General features: G+C 44.9%; 1 protein-coding gene across 2 annotated transcripts; it reads left to right on the top strand.

Annotated features, from left to right (window-relative positions):
* The first annotated feature begins 14544 nt into the window (after positions 1 to 14544).
* On the top strand, positions 14545 to 21146 carry LOC117839662 (KH domain-containing protein At4g18375). Of its 2 annotated transcripts, none has more exons than XM_034720056.2 (8): positions 14545 to 14894; positions 17341 to 17983; positions 18274 to 18690; positions 18780 to 19025; positions 19139 to 19900; positions 20276 to 20331; positions 20418 to 20508; positions 20608 to 21146. In XM_034720056.2, the coding sequence occupies exons 2-8, from the start codon at positions 17363 to 17365 to the stop codon at positions 20797 to 20799; spliced, it is 2385 nt and encodes a 794-aa protein (XP_034575947.1). In that variant the 5' UTR covers positions 14545 to 14894; positions 17341 to 17362; the 3' UTR covers positions 20800 to 21146. The 2 variants fall into 2 exon arrangements, with proteins under 2 accessions (XP_034575947.1, XP_034575946.1); XM_034720055.2 differs by having other exon boundaries at positions 20415 to 20508.
* Positions 21147 to 21204: the final 58 nt, after the last annotated feature.

Raw genomic sequence — 21204 nt, 5'->3', positions numbered from 1 at the left:
GAGAAAATTCCTTATATCGCAACGGATAAAACACTATAAAATTTTACCTCCCTTTGACATTGAAATTCTTTTTTCCTTATTTGATATCGGAATTTATTTTTCATTCCTTTACACTTATATTTCTAATTTAATATCAGATTCATTTTTCATTTCTTTCGTAACACTTCTATTAGTTTGGCTCGTCTCGGTGTTTTAGACTGGCAACCCGCCTAGGGGTACCCTAGGTAGTCTTTTATACAGTGGGTGTCGTCGAGAATCAAGGAGTCGATGGTGACGCAAGGAACACGATTTAGATAGGTTCAGGCCGCTAGATCGCGTAATACCCTACGTCCTGTGTGTTGATTGTATTGAACTTCTTAGCTGTTTTTTCTGAAGGGATCTCTGCCCGTCCTTATATAGTCGGGGAAGCAAGGTTACAGGGTGGAGTCCTAGTCGAACATGGTTACAAAATTCTACTCCTAATCGGTAGAGTAGTTTCCTTATCTATTCCGATTAGTCTTCGAAGGTATGTGGAGGCTACGTTACCCAGCAGTGTAGCCTTCCATATCTTGATCTTTGTCCGAGTACGTCCCTGAATGGGTCGTACAAGGCCTACTCGTGGGCTTGGGGATGTACGCCTGACAAGCCCCCGAGTACTTTGTAGTCGAGAGGAAAGCTCCGGGTACTTGAGGATGTTGCCTGAGTTCTCCTTGGTGCTTTCTGAGTTGTAGACGTGGCCGATCCTTTTGAGTTCTTCGCGACTGGAAGGTACTCTCAGCATCCTTTCGAGTAACCTTTTCCTTAAGACTTTTTATATGGTAGTGCGATGACAATCGCACTCCATATGAAGTAGCCCCCGAGCCTTAGGTTGAATCGAAGAATCAGACTGAGGATCAATCCTGTGATTTTGCTCTAATCTTTAGTAGTCTTTCAGAAAAAAAAAAGAAAACTTTATCCATCGGGTACGGTATCCGCAGCCCCTGAGCACTTAGACGATTATTTGTAGTTGATGAAGTGGTCAAACCTTTGGTTAGAGTATCCGTTGGAAATTATGGTGGTAAATCTGATTTATATCTGACCGTTGCTTGATTGACGCTTGGAATCCGGAGGTGATGGAGATATAACAAGGGAGCCAGTGGTAATTATCAGTGCATCGTTTAGATCTGTTTTTTGCGCTCCTTTCCCGCGCATCCTAGAGCCGCCGCTCTCCCCGGCGCCGCCACCGCCATTGTTGCCTTGTCCTCGCCCTTGAGTGAGATCTGCTACCGATCCTTCCCTCCTTCACCTTTTTCGAGACTGACTAATGCGCGTCAAGAAGATGGGGAAGAAATCAGAGAAAACCTAAGGAGAAGTCGCGGCCACCAGTAAGGGGAGATCTAAATCCAAGAAAGGCAAAGAGCTTGCGCTGCCGGAGTCGAAATGTTACCCGACAAACCAGACTGCTCCGCCGCCGCCTGGGATCACCTGGCAGCACTCTGTGATGAAGGAACCAGCGGTCCAGGCTTTGGTCGATGCTAGGCTATTTCAACCAAAGTTCGAACTTGAGTGGAGGCCTGCCTTTGGTAATGCGTGGCAGTTTGAGGAGCACCCGAAGCAGACGGTCATGCTTGCACATTTCGTCGAGAGAGAACTAACAATGCCCACCTCCGACTTCTTCAGAGGTATTCTCGGGTACTACAACCTTCAGTTAGTTCACTTGAATCCCAATGGTGTGCTCCATATGGCTATCTTTGTACACTTGTGTGAGGTGTACCTAGGTGTCCCTCCTAGTCTTGATCTTTTTTAGAAAGTTGTTTCGCTGTAAGCCACAGCCTAGTGTAACTAGGACAGACATTTTTGGAGGGGCTGGGTTTCAGCTGAGGAACTCGAATGCTTATCTCGAGTATGTCTTGCATGACTCTCATGGCGATCGGAAGAAAAGATGGTTTTATGTTGGGAATCATGATCCTGTCTTGCCAGTGGTCACCGGTCACGCTCCAAAGCATGCAAATAACTAGGAGAGCGAGCCCGAGGACACCCCTGAAATTGCTGACCTGCTGACTCAGATTTGCCGAGTTGAAGTCTTTGGGCTTGACTGGCATCAATGTGGCCGCCAGTTTTCTCAAATGGAGGGTTCAACCTTTGCAGCAACGAGCTCGCTCAGGCTCGGAGTACTCAGGTTTTGATGACCCGTCATGGATGTCCCCTAATGACATATCTGATGATAATGTGGAGGTGTTGTTGGGGAAGTTTTTAAAGAACTATCAAGAGGTACCAGTGCTTAAAGGAGTTCTTCGTCAGTTTGATAGTTGGTATGGACCAACAGAGGTATGTTCCTTTGCTTGATTTGTGTATTTCGAGGTATGGTAATACCTTCAAGTAACAATTGTTTGTTTGCAGTCTTGGGTGCTTTTCGGCTTCTTGCCGCAGCCTGAGGGCAGGGAGATTGCTGTTGTTGACACTGATGATGAACCTTCTCCTCCTGCCAAGAAACGGCGAGTAATTCGAAAGAAAGCTGCTGTGCAGCCTATTTCTTCATCGAGTTTGACCTCGAGGGTTCGCAGAGTGCCAAGGTACGTAGTCGTGTACTTAAGTATTTGAAAAAATGTTTCTTTGCAGAATGTTGATGATTTTAGTCAGTTTGGATGGCCGACGACTTGACCAAGGGTAGTGATAAGGCTACTTCTGGTGAAGTAGTCACGGTTGCCAAAGACGCGGTTGTCAGTATCGTGGCTGTTGAAGAGCTGCTTGTGGGGGTGCCGCTTGTGAACTCGGAAACAGCAACCTCCGAGCATGCAGCATCAGCATTGCCAGCCTCCCGAGTTGATAGCCCCTGAGCAGGTTTTCAGGGTTACGTCTTCGGAGGTGGCAGATGTCGTGAAGACACCGGTGGTTGCTGCTAGTGCCTTGTTGTCTGATGTTATCGCCAGTGGTGAGTACTTTGATTATTTTGGTAGTCTGTTCGTACGTAGTTTCATCCTTGATTTTTCCAGGACTCGGCGAAAAAGTAGAGGTCGTGCCTCCGACAGCTCCTGTGGTGCCGAGTACTCAACCGGCAGTTACCGAGAAGAAACATGTGCGATTGCCACCGCGATCATCTCGGTGAGTTTTTATGTGATCTTTCTTTTGATTGTATTTTTTGAACTTCCGAAAAATGGGTGATAACCTCTTGTTTTTGACTCAGGGATGCTGAGGATACCATTCCTGTGGACACTGGGGTCGAGGCTAGTCTTCCGACTACACTCTCTGGTCCCTTAGTCGATTTGTCGATGGATAACGCACCTGAGGTTGAAGACACAAGTCGTATTGGTGCCACTATCTCCATGCTTCAAGAAGTTATCCGCTCGATGAAGGTCCCAACAGTTCCCTCGAGTTCTGGGGGTGTGCCGTCTTCAACGATTGTTGGTGGTATCTTGGCTTTAGTTGATGCGACTAAAGTGGTTGAAGTCGACGCGTCGGGTATGTTGATGGAGTATAGGTGTTTTGAAGTGGATGTCTTTTGTATCTTGTAATGACCCATGAGTTTTTGTTATCAGAGGATGTTGTGGGTGAAAGTCTGGAGCCTCAAATTGCTAAGAATACTGAGGGTCCAGTACTTGAGCTGCCGTCGGAGTCAGAGTTTCGAAGAGCCATCCAGAGCTTTCAGGTGTGTGAACTTATTATCTTTTGACTAATTGAGTTTTGACAAGTCTTGACGACTTGTTTTGAGTTGCTTGCAGGACCTGTATGACAGGGCCCAAAGAAATACTTGGGCCCTTCAAGAGCGTAATGACACCATGCAGCGAGTGGCGCAACTGGAGTAAGAATGTAGCCGACTTACAGAGTCCTTGAGAGTTCATGAGGAGGCTGCAAAGTCTTTTACAGTAGAGCGAAGTGACCATGAAGTCCTTCAGGAGCGATTGGAGAATCGCTATAAATCTTTGAACAAGAAATATCAGGGTGAGTACTCGTGATTGTTGAGTATGTTTGACTATAGTGGTAGGTTCTGATCTATAATATTTTGGTACAGAGCTCAAGAGAAAAGAGGCTGCTGCAAGTAGTCAACTTCTTGATTGGAGAAATGCTCATGATCGGGTAGCTGATGAGGCTGACCATCTCCAGGCATCGCTGGCTGAGGCTCAGGCTGCATATGAGCATGAGAGGAACAGGAAGAATCAAAATGAAGTTATGCTTGCTATGGCGATGGTGGCTTGTAGGGACCATGGTAGGACCATAGAGAGGCTACAAGGCGAGCTCCAAGAGTTGACTAATGCTGCATAGGATGTAGTCAATGCCATCTCTCCGCTTGAAGATGATGTTGGGCCTTGCTCACTAGTCGAAAGGCTGAGAGCTACTTCGGGTAAAGTTGCTGGCCTCTGTAAGGTTGTCTGCAAACAAGTCCTTGCGGTGGTCAAGTCATATTACTCGAGAGCAGATTTGACGGTAGCTGGTGATGGAGTTGCTCGGAACTGCACAGAGGATGCCTATGTGCAGTATCTTGAGGAGGCTAAGCCGATTGCTTCGAAGATGTCCGAGTTTGTATCTTTAGAAGAGCCTTAGTCTTATTGAACTTTTGAGTTGTAACCTGCCAAGAATTTTTTGGGAGTACTCAGAACAATTCTCTGAATTTTATTTGAAGTCTGAGTTGTGATCGATGATCTTTTATCTTGGCTAAACTTTGTAGTCGGGAAGAACAAGTCCAAGTACTCGAGTAGTCGTAGTATCTGATGCGGTCGTCAATTATTGGTGTTGCTGTTAAAAGTACTCTGACCTTTCGAGGAGTGCACTGGTGAACTGTTTGCTTTTGTCTGTTGCAGTTGAATGCCTTCACGTGAGTGGGGTCAGAAAGCGCCTGGCTAACCCTTGTCAGCGTTTCAGGCTAATCGTCATGAGCGAGCAGTAATTTTTGAGTAGGTGGTGGTTGTGGCGCTTGGCTATAAATAAGCCACTAGGGGCTCGACCAAGGTCATGCTTCTCTGGTGTAGCAATGGATTGCTTTAGATTGCTGTTGTTTTATTGTAGAAAGCTTTCAAAGAGTGCCTTGGTGCTAGAAGATTCCTCGTAGATTAGAGTCTCCTTCCCTCCACATACTCTTGCGCTCGTAGGGATAGCCACGATGCTAGAAAAATCCTCGTAGGAGGGTTTGCCGCGTGCCTAATCTTGCAGCTCGTGATCCAGCTGAGTTCACACTGGAACTCGCGAGCGATGGGTGATGAGTGCCGCGGTCTTTATCCGGCTCTCTGATCAGAGGTGGAAGTGTGGCGTGCAGTGTGGAACGGCGCACTGAAGCTAGCAAGGGAGCAGTCTTGGTTTTTCTTCTCGCTTATGTTGCGTTGGGGATTCATTGTTGCCGCTGTCGAGGGAGCGGCGGTGAAGGAGTTCATGGGGTTGTCAGGGAGGAGGACCAGGATATGGCTGCGTACTGTGCAGCTTCCTTGCGTGCGGGTCCTGCCTTTTGACACTGCTTACACCTTGGTGTTCTAGTAGTCGCTAGGCCTGTGTATCCTTGTGATATAGTAAAAGCCTGGAACTTTTGTGCAGACTACCAGTAGGCAGTTGCTTGTAGTCGTTGCTGTGCTGTTGTATTGAATTTTGTGTACCCTGACTCCGTTGAGTAGTCGCATGTAACTTTGGAAATTATTCAATGCAAAGAATGCAATCTTGAGTTGTTGTCCGATGATTGTGTCGGTCTTGCTTTGAGTAAAGAATGACTAATGATGTAGTCGCGGCTTTGTGAAGCCTGCTTTAGTCTTTTGAAGGCAAGTTTGAGAACTCGAACCGGAGCTTCAGTAACTTTGGGTACCTCTACGGGCTGTGATGATTTGGAGTCTTGATCGACTCGAGGATGAGAGCTCGCAGAGCTGAAGTACTCGAGTGGCTGTGCGTAGCCGACGAGTTGTGATAACTCTAAGATGCTATGATGAAGTCAAGTCAGTCGGAGCGTTGGGGCTCGGAGAGCTAAAGAGCACGAGTGGCTGTTGATAGCCGGGTCAGTGGCAAAGATGGGAATTTTGCCAAACAATTTTGTTATTAACTCGCATGAAGACCCGAGTGTTTATTTTGTAGTTTGCTATGGGTAATAGTGACATAGATGTTCTATGTTCTAAGAGTTTGCTATTTCTTCTCCTGAGAGATCTTGTAGTCGATACAATCCAGGTCCTATGACCTCAGATATGACGTTTGGACCTTTCCATGGCGAATTGAGCTTGGGCAGCCTTGATGTGTCCTGGATGCGTTTAAGACCATGTCTCCCAAGTTGAAGGAGCGCTCTTTAATGTTGCGGTCGTGGTAGCGTCGTAGCCCGTCGAGATATCTAGCTGACTGTATTAGAGCTGCACATTTTGTTTCTTCCAGACTATCGAGGTCCAGGCATCTTGTTTCTTCTGCTATTCCTTTGTCATATTGTTCGACTGCAGGAGACTGCCACATGACGTCTGCAGGGAGGATAGCCTCTGACCCATATACAAGGAAATAGGGAGAGAATCATGTAGACCTACATGGCTGATTGCGTAGTTCCCAAAGGACATTGGGTAGTTCTTTGAGCCATTTGCCTCCTTTTGTGTTGCCGATGTCGTGCAACCTTTTTTTGAGAGCTTCGAGTAACATGCCGTTGGCACGCTCGACTTGGCCGTTGGCCCTTGGGTGAGCAACGGATACGTATCATACGTCAATTCCGCTATTCTCGCAGTATTCCTAGAACTCATGGTTGTTGAAGTTAGAACCTAGGTCGGTGATGATACCGTTGGGGAAACCGTAGCGGTGTACAATTTCGTCCAGGAAGTCGAGGACTCGGTCTGCCTTAGGGTAAGTAACAGGTTTGCTTCAATCCATTTGGTGAATTTGTCAATGGCTACGAGTACTCGATTGAACCCTCTTGGCATAGTTGGTAGTGGTCCTATCATATCAAGCCCCCAGCAAGCGAAAGGCCATGTTGGAGGTATCGTGATGAGTTTGTAGGTAGGGACATGATGTTGCTTAGTGAAGAACTGACAGCCTTGGCATTTGCGGACTAGCTATTTTGCGTCGGCCAGTGCCATAGGCTAGTAAAAGCCTGCTCCGAAAGCTTTGCCCACGATCGTTCGCGAAGAGGCATGTTACCACAGATTTCTTTGTGTATTTCTTCTAAGATTTCTTGGCCTTCTTCTCGTGTAACACACTTCATGAGAATCCCTGATGATGTGCTTCTTCTGTAGAACTTGTCTCCGACTAGAACATAGCTTTTTCCTCATCGCGATATTTGCTCAGCTTGGTTTTTGTTGGATGGCAATTTGTGATCTTTGATGTAGTCGATGAACGGTGATCTCCAGTCAACTCCTATCATCCTCTCAACTGGTTTCGGGAGGTTTGGTGATTGCTAGGATGACTTGTTTCGGTATGGATGGCTTGTGGAGCTCGTGTACAAAAATTCCTGCTGGAACTTCGGCACGAGTTGAGCCTATTTTTAACAATACGTCAGCAGCTACATTGTTGTCGCGGACAATATGATGAAATTCCAAGCCTGAGAACTTATTTTCTAGTTTGCGAACTTCTTTATAGTAAATGTCCATGTTTTCCTTGTTTCGATCCCATTCATCACTGACTTGGTTAATGACGACCAGCGAGTCGCCATATACAAGCAGTCATTTGATTCCGAGAGAGATTGCGAGACGAAGACCATGTAGTAGTGCTTTGTACTCGACTTCGTTGTTTGAGACTTCCCAAAAGATTTGGAGAACTTATTTGAGTTGTTCACCTTTTGGAGAAATCAAGAGTGCTCCTGCGCCGGCTCCTTCAAACTTGAGGGAACCGTCGAAGTACATGACCCAGTGTTCTGGCCGTTCGACTGGCGTTGGTACTTGATTTTCCCTCCATTCAGCCATGAAGTCGACCAGAGCCTGAGATTTGATAGCTGTTCTTGGTTTGAAGTCTAGAGATAGAGCCCCGAACTCTACTGCCCATTTGGAGATTCTACCCATAGCATCCCTATTCTGAAGGATTTCGTCGAGCGATAAGTCGGTGATGACGGATATGTTGTGTTCTTGAAAGTAATGTCGTAGCTTCTGTGAAGTGAGTAGGATTGCGTAGAGCAGTTTTTGTATTGGTGGTATCGAGTTTTGGAGTCCGAGAGTACTTCACTGATGAAGTATACAGGTCTCTGGACTTTGTAAACGTAGCCTGGTTCAGCTCGTTCGACTACTACTGCGGTGCTGACAATATGAGTGGTAGCAGCTATGTACAGGAGCAAGTCTTCGTTCGTAGATGGAGTAGTGAAGATTGGTGGTTTTGACAGGAAGTCCTTGAGTTGTGTCAAGGCTTTGTCTGCCTCCTCTGTCCATTGATTCTGCACATCCTTAATGCCAGCTGGAGCTTGCAAATTTGTGATGGCAGATATTTTCTCCGGGTTGGCCTCAATGCCACGGTGGTTGATGATGAACCCGAGTAGTTTTTCGGAGGGTACACCGAAAACGCATTTAGTAGGGTTGAGTTTACATCGGAATGCTTGTAGACTTGAGAAAGTTTCTTCTAAATCGGCGATTAGATCATCCAAGTCTCTTGTTTTGACGACTAAGTCATCTATGTAAGCTTCTATGTTGCGGTGTAATTGCTTCTTGAAGCACATCTGTATAGCACGCTGATAGGTCGCACCCGCATTTTTTAACCCAAATGACATTATCTTGCAGCAAAATACTTCAAACGGGGTGATGAAAGCTGTTTTGACTTGATCTTCTTCTTTAAGGCTTATTTGATGATAGCTTGAGTAGCAATCGAGAAAACAGAGCAACACACACCCAACTGTGGAGTCGACCACTTGGTCGATCCTAGGTAGTCCAAAGGGATCCTTTGGGCAATATTTGTTGAGATCTGTGTAGTCAACACACATCCTCCATTCGTTGTTCTTCTTGCGAACGAGTACATGGTTGGCTAACCAATCAGGGTTAAAAAACTTCTTTGATGAACCCTGCTGCGAGTAGTTTGGCTAGCTCTTTTTTTATTGCGTCTCTTCTGTCTTGAGCAAACCTTCGTAGACGTTGTCTTTTCGGGGTAGCCTTGGGATCAACATTTAGTGAATGCTCAATCAGTTCCTTTGGCACACCGGGCATGTTAGCTGGCTTCCGAGCGAAGATATCGTGGTTAGCCCAAAGAAAACTAATGAGCGTAGTTTACTATTTGGGGTCTAACCCTGTTCCAATTAGAGCTATCTTGGATGGGTCACTAGTTTGGAGATCAACGGTTTTGAAGTCCTTCTCACTTGCTGGTTTGACTTTTGTTGATCCCATCTTATTTTCTAGGATTTCAAGTTCTGTGGGATTAAGTTTCTTTGAAGTCGAGAAAACTTGTTGCATGCTTCTTGGTTCTTGAGAGGTTGCTGCAATTTCAATAGCTTCGGTGTCGCATTCGTATGATTGCCTTAGGTCTCCTCGTAGCATTAATTCTCCCTTGGGTCTTGGCATCTTGAGTACCAAGTAGACGTAATGTGGTATAGCCATAAACTTAGCCAAGGCTGGTCTTTCGAGTATGGCATGGTAAGAGGTTTCAAAGTCGGCGACTTCGAATCTGATATACTCGGTTCGATAATGTTCCTTAGTGCCGAAAGTTGCTGGTAAGACAACTTAGCCTAGTGGTATGGCTGCATTTCCTGGGACAATCCCGTAAAACACTGAGTTTGTTGGAGTGAGCATGTCTATGATATCAAGGCAAATATTTCTTAATATTTTGGCAAAGATGACGTTGAGTCCGCTTCCACCGTCAATGAGTACTTTGGTCAATCTTGAGCCTGCAACAATAGGGTCAAGTACCAGAGGGAATCGGCCTTGTTCTAAGAAGTTTGTCCATTGATCCTTTCTGTTGAAGGTTATGGGTACCTCAGACCATTTGAGTGGTATGGGAGCTGCTGGCTCGATGGCCATAATTTCTCTGAGTACTAGCTTGTTGGACCGTTTAGATGCGGTACCTGGGATTCCGCTAAAAATGACATTGACTGTCTTGGAGGCGGTCTGAAAATCTCCTTCGCCTTCTTCATCCTTATCGATTTTGTTTTTGCCCTTATCCTTTTTCTAACTATATTCTTCGGGAGGTGGTGGTGCGGGTAGATCTTGCATTACTCGGCGCATGCTGTAGCAATCTATTGCTGAATGTTTGCTGTTTGGGTGCCATAGGCATTGCTTCTTGAGAAACTCGGTGAAGGTGGGTCCCTCATCGCGTTTGCGAGATCCTTTCTTCCCTGAGTTGGTCATAGTATTAACAATATTGTCGGGTTTTCGTTTGCGGTTCGGATTACCCGAATAGTTGTTTCGAGTATCAACATTTCGATTCCTGTCTTGTTCATGACTGTTGTTATTGTTGTCGCGACCGCGGTTGTGATGGGAGCCGAATCGCTCACGCTCTTTATCTTTTTCGTCTGCCCATTGTTGTACCATGACTTTGAGATCTTTGACGGTGACTGGTCGTCGTCTACCAAAGTCTTGGTATGCCAAAGTCTTGGTATGTTCGACGATCATAGAGGCCATTTTGAAAGCACTCGATGATGTCTGTTTCTGAGATGTCGACTATTATAGCCTTCTTTTCGAAAAATCGGCGCAGGTAGTCGCGGAGTGTCTCGCCTTCTTTTTGTTTAACTTAACTTAGATTGATTTTATTGCCTGGTCGGAACATGGAGCTCGCGTAGTTATTGGGAAAAGTTTTTGTCAAATCTTTCCAAGAGTCAATGGTCTCCGCTGCCGTGTTGATGGCCCAAGTTGCGAGGAATAGATGGGATTGGGGATTTCTTATCGAGTAGTTTGTAAGCTTGCTCTGCGAGTTGCACAATTAATCCATTGCCTCATTGCGCGAGTTGAGCTGTTAATTCGTTGTTTCTGTCATGAGGTATGAGAGTTGATATGAGATTGATTGAGGCAATTGCTACGAGTGGAGTGTTGTGTTCTTGGGCTTGTACTGCGTCGAATGCTCTTTCGAGGTTCATGATGGGGATGTTTGTAGCTAGTAGTCGTCGACGTTTAGCCCGAGTAACATTGCGTGCCCTTTTTTGATTTCTCTGTTCAGAAGTTTCGTCTTGCGGGGCGTTAGCTGATGACTCATCTTCTGAAACGTTGTCGAGTTGTGCTATTTGTCGAGAAGTTCTCTGTTGGCTAGTACCCACGTCATTGTTTTGTGTGATGACGAAAATTTCTGTCTAGGTAGTAGCCTTCAGAGCTTGATGTTGCAATCTCTGTAGTACTTTCTTCGTGGTTTGAAGTGAGCGGACGCCTTCTTGATACGGGAGGTTGCCTATGTGAGCGACAAGGCGCGACTCGTAGTCATGGGTGAGGAAGGATGGCTTCATCCCCGGCCAATAAATGAATTTGCCTTGTGGGGTTGAAGTAACTACCAAACCTTGAGCTGGGCCTGATAATGGAATTTCTTGGACATAGTCCGAGTCGTAGTCGTAATCTTTAACTGTTCCGAGTTCGGGTCGGGTTCGAGTGAGGAAACCTTGGTGGACCTCAGCTGAGTTGCGGAATCCGTACGGGAATCGTCTTCGGGTTGAAGTCAACTTGCGGGGTAACTTGGACTTCAGTTGGTGCAGACTAGTCCGAGTCGAGGTCGAGTCCGAACCGTAGTCGAACTCGTTGTTGTTGACGATGAAAACTTGGTTTTTCTCGACGAAATCTTCCGTTTCTTGCTAAAAAAAGTTTTTGTCGAGATGTTCCTTCTCCTGGATGCCAACGATGCGGCGCCAAAACGATCTAGTGTTGTCAGCGATGCAAAGCTAGGATCCAAAAACAAAGGTTGGGCCTGCCTCAAAGGTGAAAACAGGCTTGACAATGACTGACGCCATCGATGTCGCGCGGAGAAACTCGGCGACTCCCCCTACCTGGCGCGCCAGCTGTTGGTGTTTTAGACCAGCAACCCGCCTAGGGGTACCCTAGGTGGTCTTTTGTATGGTGGGTGTCGTCGAGAATTAAGGAGTCGATGGTGACGTAAGGAACACGATTTAGACATGTTCGGGTCGCTAGATCGCGTAATACCCTACGTCCTGTGTGTTGATTGTATTGAACTTCTTAGCTATTTTTTCTGAGGGGGGTCCCTGCCCGCCCTTATATAGTCGGGGAGCAGGGTTACACGGTGGAGTCCTAGTCGAACATGGTTACAGAATTCTACTCCTAATCGGTAGAGTAGTTTCCTTGTCTATTCCGACTAGTCTTCGAAGGTCTGTGGAGGCTACGTTACCCTGCAGTGGAGCCTTCCGTATCTTGATCTTTGTCCGAGTACGTTCCTGAATGGGCCGTACAAGGCCTACTTGTGGTCCTGAGGATGTACGCCCGACAACTGGTAAGTCCCACCTAAAAAAATATTTTTACCACTCATCTTATCTAATGATATATGGTGAGTTTCATGCGGCTGATCAAAATCAAGAAGTCCTTGTGATATATGGTAAAATATATAGAACGTGCAACAATAAAATTAAATAATTTACTGTGAAATATCCAAAGGATAATATAATAGCTGCACATTATGTTTGCGGATTCTGACAGTTTTAGCCAAATAATTATTCATTGAAATTTTTAGAGATTAATATTCCTCACAAGCATTGAGCATGAACATGCATTCTCAAAAAGAAACATTACATGATTGATGTCCTGTATAGAAAAAATGTTTCTATAGGCTACCATGTATGTATATGACAGTACAAGAACCAACTAGGCTAGGGTGCCAGGTGCATCATGAGTTCACGACATGGCTGTGCTCTTGGCCCACTGCTTTCACCCCACTGGTCATTGAGACATCATCAGCCTGTCACCAGCCTGGATACCATGGCACACTCGAACAGCTCGCAAAGGAATCGTTCAGGATAAGAGTAGAAATTTCAGGATTATTTTGGTACATGGTGATAGTGAATTTGATGGAAGTTCATAATAGATCGAGTGAAAGTGTCAAGAAAGGAATGAAAGATAAATCCTAGTGTCAAATAAGGAATAGAAGTATCTAGAAAGGAATGAAAAATAAATTCCGGTATCAAATAAGGGAGGCAAAAATTTTTAGTGTCACGTATGAAATCAGGTTTCCGGTGCCATAGAATTTTTTCAACAGCTAGTACTTTTCCTCCGTTCACGACCTCTTGTTAGGCTTTCCAGTTTCTGCTTGATTTTTTTAGCTTTTCTAGTTCTGTTTTGTCAATAGTTTTTTATTTTGGAGCCATGGAGAAAAAGGAAGCTCAGGTGACTGACAAATCTGACTGAAAAAGAAAAGTAGCCGTATGGAACTAAGAAAATTCGTTATAGAGTAAAAACTACGCATTTCGCCGGTGAGCTTTGATGTAAATACTCCTTATTGTTAATCCATATCCTCAAGACATATTTATTTGCCCTTTACCTTTCTCCCCGATAGAACTTTGTCTACCTATTTCACAGGATAGCTAAAGGGTGTTTGATACCGGGTGCTAAACTTCAGCACGTGTCCCATCAAATCTTCGTAATTAGAAGGACTAAATATGAGTTAATTATAAAACTAATTGCAGAACCCCTAAACTAATTCGCAAGACGAATCTATTAAGACTAATTAATCCATCATTAGCAAATGGTTATTGTAGCATCACATTATCAAATCGTGGACTAATTAGGCTTAATATAGATTCGTCTCACGAATTAGACTCCATTTGTGCAATTAGTTTTGTAATTAGCTTATGTTTAATACTTCTAATTAGTATCAAACATTCGATGTGATGGGTACTAAATTTTAGTTGTGGGAGCCAAACACCCCATAAATAAAACTCCTCTCCTGTCGAAAAAAATGCACTAGATGGGTGGATCCGGATCCAAAGTTGTCAAAATAGTCCAAACTTTCACCACCCTTTATTATTAGTCAGAACTCAGGGCCTGTTTGGGAGCACTCCGCTCCAGAAAAACCAGCTCCACTCCACCAGCTCCACACTTTCCTAGCTCCACTCCACCAACTCAAAAAATCATGGAGCTGTTGCACGTGTTTGGCTAATGGCAGTGCTCCAGCTCCAAAAACATTAGCACTTGTTGTGAATGGTCTATTATACCCATATGAATGGGTCCTACTTGTCAGTCTCCTTTTCTTCTCCTTCTCCTTTCTTCTCCTGCCTTCTCCTTCTCCTTTCTTCTCCCGAGGCGCAGGGGCGGCGGGTGGGTGGCGCGGGGCGCCGGGCGCAGCAGGCCGAGGCGGCGCGGCGCACTGGGCGCAGGGGCGGGCGGGCAGGCGCGGTAGGTCGGGGCGGGGCGACGCGGCGGGCGGCGGGCGGCAGGCGGGCAGGGGCAGCATGGCGAGCCGGGGCGAGGGGTGGCGACGGGGCGTTTTCTTTTCTTTGAATCGATGTGTAACAAGTGGCAATGGTGGGTAAATACCCACCAACTCCACGAGGAGGTCTGTAAAGGGAGTTTTTGGAGCACCCCTTGAGGTACTCCACAAAAAACGTGGATCTACCCCCTGCTCCACCTTTTTCCTGGAGCCGGAGTTGCTGGAGCTAGACGCGTTTGGCTGCGAAATTTTCAGAGTTGGTGGAGTGGAGTAATTTTTCGTGGAGTGGAGTGGTCCCAAACACCCCCTCATAAGGCTATATATCTGGGCCTTTACTGGGCCTTAGGACCATATTAGGGCGTGGGCCCCGAAGGATAGACTCGGCGGCTCAGGTCTTCTTCATCCGGAAGACCGGAAGCCAAGCGATTTCCTCTCCTTCCCCCGACTTGACTCCAACGGAAGCCGCTGCCCAATCCGTCTTCTCCAACCCCGACCGGTCGAGCCGCCCTTCCCCTCCTCCCTCGCGCCCGCGTGCGCCTCGCAGCTGAGCCCCCTCCTCCCCGCGCCTGTACTCCGGATTTCGTTTCCCAGCGGCCAATTTTCCCTTGCCTTTTCCTTTCTGCGCTCCACCCTCTCGGCCTTATCTCCTAGCGGCGACGACAGGGCGAGCAGCCACTGACAGGTCTTTTGTCGGCCGACCACCTGGCCTTCGTCGGGCGCCGGCGACGAACATCCGACAGGTACGCCCACCTATTCCCTTCCCTTCCTGCGGTGCGAAATCGAGCCCCCAAACCCTGATGTTTTGTATTTATATTTGGATCTGACCATGTATTCTTCTAAACTTCGAATTTTTTTTCAAGCAATTATCGGGTGTACATGTGTACACCCATGTCCTAAACTGGGTCCGCCCCTGATACGTGGGTAGTCATTAGTCAAACTGCAGCATTCCCATGTTAGTGTAAGCAGAGTTGCTGAGAATTTTTGCGAACGTGCTCAAGTGCTCTAAATGTCTTGCCTTACGCGGTGTTTCATTTGAGTGTTGGATTGCTATTTTTTAATACATGCTAGTAGGGTGCAGCAGGATTAGGGTTTGCAGTTGTCAATCTGCTATCTCGCTTTAGGGTTTAGGCAATGTCTCAGATGAGGTGTGATTGCCACGTCGTTCCTTGCCATTTATGGATACAAAGCCAAACTACTGTAGAGGTTACTTTACAGAATCAGTGCAGGTTGCCACTAGATCCTCACCTTTTTTGCCGGGCCACAGAAAAGAAACAATGTTTCTTTTTTGCGAGGATAGGTTCGTTAATCCATCCACTTTGTCCCTAGCGGATCTTTAAGGCTGTAGCGACTGCTCAAAATTAAGGGTTCAGTTGAATTCAATGCCTCATATTATTGTCTATGCTTCAGGCCACAGATCAAATCATCTGTGCAAATGCCCCTGTAAGTGGGCCCATGCGCAACATGTTCAGTTTGGTGTTTTTCTTGTGTTATTGGCTGAACATAAATTGAGGCTGCTAAAACCTGTGTAGTTAATGACCTGGAATGTAAGGCGACCTGCAGCGTTTGTGTGTTAGTGTTTGCTATTTGACCAGATTTACTGCATTATTCTTGTACACGTGCTGAAGTTCCCCATACCGTAAATGGCTGCTCTTATGTGGTACTTTTTCGAGTGTTGGGTTGCTTTTTTGGTTACATGCTAGTAGAATTGTAGTAGGATGTGCAGCTAACAATTTTCCATTTCACCTTTGGTGATGACGTATTATTGTCAAGTCATTCCTTGTCATTTACGAGCACAAAGACTAGCTATTTTAGAGGCCCACCATACAGAATTGCTTCAAGTTGCAATTGCAATGATGCCTTTTGCTTATATAATGTAATGTTAGTGATAATGTGCCTTAATTGAGCTTGGGATTGTAGCTTCCACATGCTACTTAAGCCACTCGCAATGCATGATGTCCAAAATTATTTATTAGAGAAATAATGCAAGAAAGGCAGACAGTAGCTAGAATGAGTCAAGTCTTTAGTTTTTGTTCAGTTTCATTCAGTGTTCAGTTAGCAGTCAGGTAGAAATATGTTAGCAAGTCCTGGTCTTCAGGAAGTAGTGTTAGCTGAGTCAATTGCTCCACTAGTGATCATGTCCTAGATGTTAGGGGCCACTATGGCCAGTAGTTTTCGGCCACCAAGGTCATGTCTTCCAAGTTGTAGTAAGGAGCAATAGAAACCAAAAAGCTGCATCATTGCAGCGCAAAATACTTGGTATCCTTGAGTTCCTGAGAGAACTGTGAGTTGAGTGATTTTACATACCTCTTCCCCCAATGCATATTTGGTTGTTTTTCTTGTCTCTAGGATTTTTGAGCCCAGCTTGTTTATTCCACAGGACACTAGCTCATTCTCTTTTCTCATTTAATTGCTTGACACATAAGATCTCATCCTACATGGACATGTATTAAATACCTAAGGCATTCGCCAAAGTCGGGCATTGGGAAGGCTTATAGTTTCATGCTAATCATGTTTGTATAAAATTCAAGCTGTAGCTATCCAGTTGCATATGCCTTTCCACCCTGGTACAACCGGTTTCAACGTAGGAACCAACAGAACTGTAATTTTATTTATGCTTTGTTCATTTAGGTCTTTATGGAATGATAATGGGTTATTTTCTGTGCCTTGAATCCTTTTATTCTAATTTGGTGAAAACATTGATGAAGAAACTTTGTGTCAAATCGTTTATTTCTGCTACAGCCCATCTATGTTAAATGTTTTCATCTATGTATTGAAATTAGGTGTGGCACCTTAATACAACATTCCCTTTTCCACCATGCTGGCACTATATATGCATTTCTAGATAATTGAACTTAAAAATTGTATTGTGACTAAATATATTTATATATTAAAAAAATAAATTGCTGGTGTATCTTAAATCAACATGAGTTGTGGTTACTGGGGTGTCTTGACCTGTGCATGGTTGAAGCCTGTTGTACGGATTGCCTATACTGGTATTATGTAGTACAAAATAGCAACATGAACTTTTCACAGCAGTTTCTGGATTTTGTTATGTGTTTGTGTTTGTGTTTGTTGTCGTCAGAAATGCTTGGCTTCTGTGCATGCAACATCCTTGCAATACGATCTTCTTATCAGTATCTTATTCAGTTTGTTTGTGCTGATGAATCTTTCATTATGTTGACAAAGGTGGACTACAAAACTGAGTGCAATGGATTATGATAGTTCTAGAAGAAGTAACTCCAAAAAAAGGACGCATTCCAATTCTGATGATGGAAAGAGGAAACGGTTAAACTCCAGGCATGATGACGCATCTATGCCCTCTGAGCCAATTGAAACCATTTACAGGATATTGTGCCCAGTAAAAAAGATAGGCAGTGTCTTGGGGAGAGGTGGTGACATTGTTAAGGCCCTTAGAGAGGAAACTAAATCAAAGATAAGGGTTGCTGATTCCATTCCTGGTGCAGACGAGAGAGTAATTATCATCTTCAACTACCAGAATCAATCTGAGCAAGCTGATGAAACAGCTGAAAATATAACTAGTGATGGCTCAGAGAGCATGAAGCCCCATTGTTCTGCCCAAGATGCCTTATTGAAGATTCATGATAAGATCGTGGCAGATGAAGTTCATGATGGAGTTGCCAACAATAAATCTGAAAGTGCTGATGATGTGACTGCCCGAATTTTGGTTCAAGGCAATCAAGTTGGCTGCCTTCTAGGAAAAGGTGGCTCCATTATACAACAACTGCGAAGTGATACTGGTGCGGGGATCCGTGTCTTGCCATCTGAAAGCCTTCCCCAATGTGCACTTAAAAGTGATGAACTAGTGCAGGCAAGTTATATAAATAGTAAAAACTCCTGTGGCCTCATATAGTGTTTCTTTATTTTGGATTAATATTCAACTATTCATGGATTACTTTTATGGAAACAAATACATCAATTGCTGTCCTACTTGGCGAGTTTCTCATGCTTTTGATAACTTAATTTCCCTGCCAATTAATTGAATGAACTAAAGTGGAGTTTTGGATCTGGCCTGTTGTTCTCATCTCCTGAAAATTGTCTTTATCATGCATAGTTTCATTCTTGGACATGAATATCTTAATTCTGCTGTTGATATTTCAGATATCTGGAGCACCTTCTCTTGTAAGGAAAGCTCTCTATGAAATATCTACTCGTCTCCATCAACATCCTCGTAAAGAAAATCGACCTCTTGAAGAAATAATAGATGCAAGCACACGAAGGAAACGCGAGTCTCCACCACCATTACCACATGGAAATCCAATGTCACACCTGCATATTGATCATCCACCACCTATACCCCTGCTTGATCCGTATAGAGATGGACCTTTGCGAACTGTTGCTGAAACTGAGGAGTTTTCTGTCAGAATTCTGTGTGCCTCTGAGCTCATTGGTTCAGTTATTGGGAAAAGTGGGGCCAATGTTAAGCGGGTAGAGCAGCAGACTGGTGCTCGCATTAAGGTTCAAGAATTTGACAAAGATGCTTCTGGAGAAAGGCTTATTATTGTTTCATCTAAGGAGGTAATGCAGATGGTTGTTCTGATTGTCAACCCCTTCTAACACCAACTTTCTGCATGAGTACTCACAATTCTACCTCCTCATTTCTCCAGACACCAGCTGATCCAATATCCCCAACAATTGAGGCACTTATGTTGCTCCATGATAAAGTAAGTGTACCCTCTGAGAAACGCCATGTGAGTACAAGGCTTGTTGTACCATCAAGCAAAGTTGGCTGTATTCTTGGGGAAGGTGGGAAGATAATTACTGAAATGAGAAGGCGAACTGAGGCAGAAATTCGAGTTTACTCGAAAGCAGATAAACCAAAGTACTTGTCTTTTGATGATGAGCTTGTGCAGGTGATTTAATATTTGCAAACAGCTGCATCACGATAGGTATATATATTTTTTCTATATCCAGACCTTTTATATTTAACTTTTGTTATGCCTTTATATTTGTTCCAAGCTTTCAGGTTGCTGGGCCTCCAGCTATTGCAAGAGGAGCCCTCGCAGAGGTTGCTTCGAGACTTAGAACTAGGACTTTGAGAGACACCAGTTCTACCAATAATCCTCCACCTGCTGCCCCTTTTCATGATCATCCTGTTGATAGCAGAGAATTCACACTATATGGAAGGCCTGCCAATGATCCACCATATGGAAGGCCTGCCATTGATCCACCATATGGAAGGCCCGCCATTGATCCACCATTCGGAAGACTTACCAATGATCCACCATATGGAAGGCCTGCCATAGATCTACCATTTGGAAGACTGACCAATGATTCACCTTATGGAAGGCCTGCCGCTGTTCCACCATTTGGAAGACCTACCAACGATCCACCATATGGAAGACCTGCCAACTATGCACCATATGGAAAACTTGCCAACGATCCACCATACGGAAGACCTTCCAGTAATGTACCATATGGAAGACTGAACGAAAATGCACCTCGTGATCCTTCCCATTCATATCCTGTAGACTACTTTTCTAAAAGAGAATATCCCAATGGAAGCCCTCTGTTTGTTAGTAATTTCCCGTCATCTGCTTATGAGAGATATGCAGCACCTGCTCGTGTTCCTACTAGAGAACTTCCCTCCTCTTTCAGTCCCGGTGCAGATTATATGTCCCATCGTTCTTATCGTGACCATGTGCCTACTGATAGCTACTCTAGTAGGGGAACACAGCAATTAGGCATTGCAAGAGATGGAAATTCAAATGCTTACGACTATACTGAGGTACATCTTTGACGAGCTAGCTTCCCTCCTTTTGAAATGGCCACCACATGGAAAAATTTTCATTAGAAGCTTTAGACTGAACACATGACTTTTCCAATCTGCCTATTTTGTTCCAATATTGGGTGTGATACATCTGAATAAAGGGAAAAAAACATATGTTGTCTTATGGTGATCAACTTTCATCCTTACAGCTGTCACTTCTGTAGCAGCTATATTCACTCTATAATGCGGACACGATGGTGCAATTCTGTTGATTTGTTATCACCTGTGAATCCTAGATTTGGCTGCTGAGATGTTCTCTGCTTTATTCTTTATTTTATTTATGCCTATCAGAAAAATTGAGTTCTGAATAGATTTAAGTTTCTTTCTGGTCAGGCTGCTGGACAGATGCATGGACGTGCGGATCACCGAGGACATACAAGTGTTGCTGGGTATGACTTTGGAGTCCTTCTCCCTTCCTAAACACATTCAGTTTTACCAGTACAAATTTCAGTGAAAAAGGGTCCTTTGGCAGCAGGTACTCAAGCACTATTGAACTGAGGATTCCAAATAGTTCCTTGGAATCTATTATTGGAGTTGGCGGGGTCAATCTAGCAGAGATCTGTCAGGTATAGGAGCTATGCTTTTTGTTCCATGGGCATGGCTATCTGAAATTCATCCTCTGTTATGATCTGATAGATTCTCATGAATGTTCTATTTGACCCCAGATTTCCGGTGCAAAACTGAGGCTACTTGAAGCACATGCCGGTTCTTCAGAGTCGGTAGTGGAGATCCAGGGCACGCTGGACCAAGCGAAAGCTGCGCAGAGTCTCCTGCAGGGCTTCATCAGCGCGAACAGCCGGGGCACGCAGCAACAACCCCAGTCTTCCCGCATGCCACTTTACCCCAGCTGGGGCTAGTTTCTGGTCTCCTGGCAGAGGAAAGGCAGATTCCGCATGGTTCGACGTGTGGCTGGAGCTATCTCTGGCTGCAGATTAGCCGCTCGCTGCAGATTAGCCGCCTTTCTTGATTTCCGGCTAGATAGCTGTTATATTGTCTTGTGCGAGCAAAGATAACATAGGTTATGTCTTGTGACAAATAAGATCGTTTACCTCGCTCATGGAACACCTGGTAACAAGTGCCGCCGCTCTGTGGTCGCTGTATTTGAAACTGCACATCTGGTTTTCTTGAGACTGGCTTCACCCATGCTAGTTTCACTTGCTGGAACGCAGTATACTTCAGAAATATAAGAACTCAATTATTTTTATCCGTAGAAAGGAAGAAAAAGAATATCCATATTTTTCATTCACGCCAGTGGCTGATCG

Source organism: Setaria viridis, chromosome 9 (assembly GCF_005286985.2).
Source record: "Setaria viridis chromosome 9, Setaria_viridis_v4.0, whole genome shotgun sequence".
Classification (NCBI taxonomy): Eukaryota; Viridiplantae; Streptophyta; class Magnoliopsida; order Poales; family Poaceae; genus Setaria; species Setaria viridis.
Note: the sequence above shows the minus strand (reverse complement) of the source record. Positions and strands in the feature narration are given on the sequence as shown.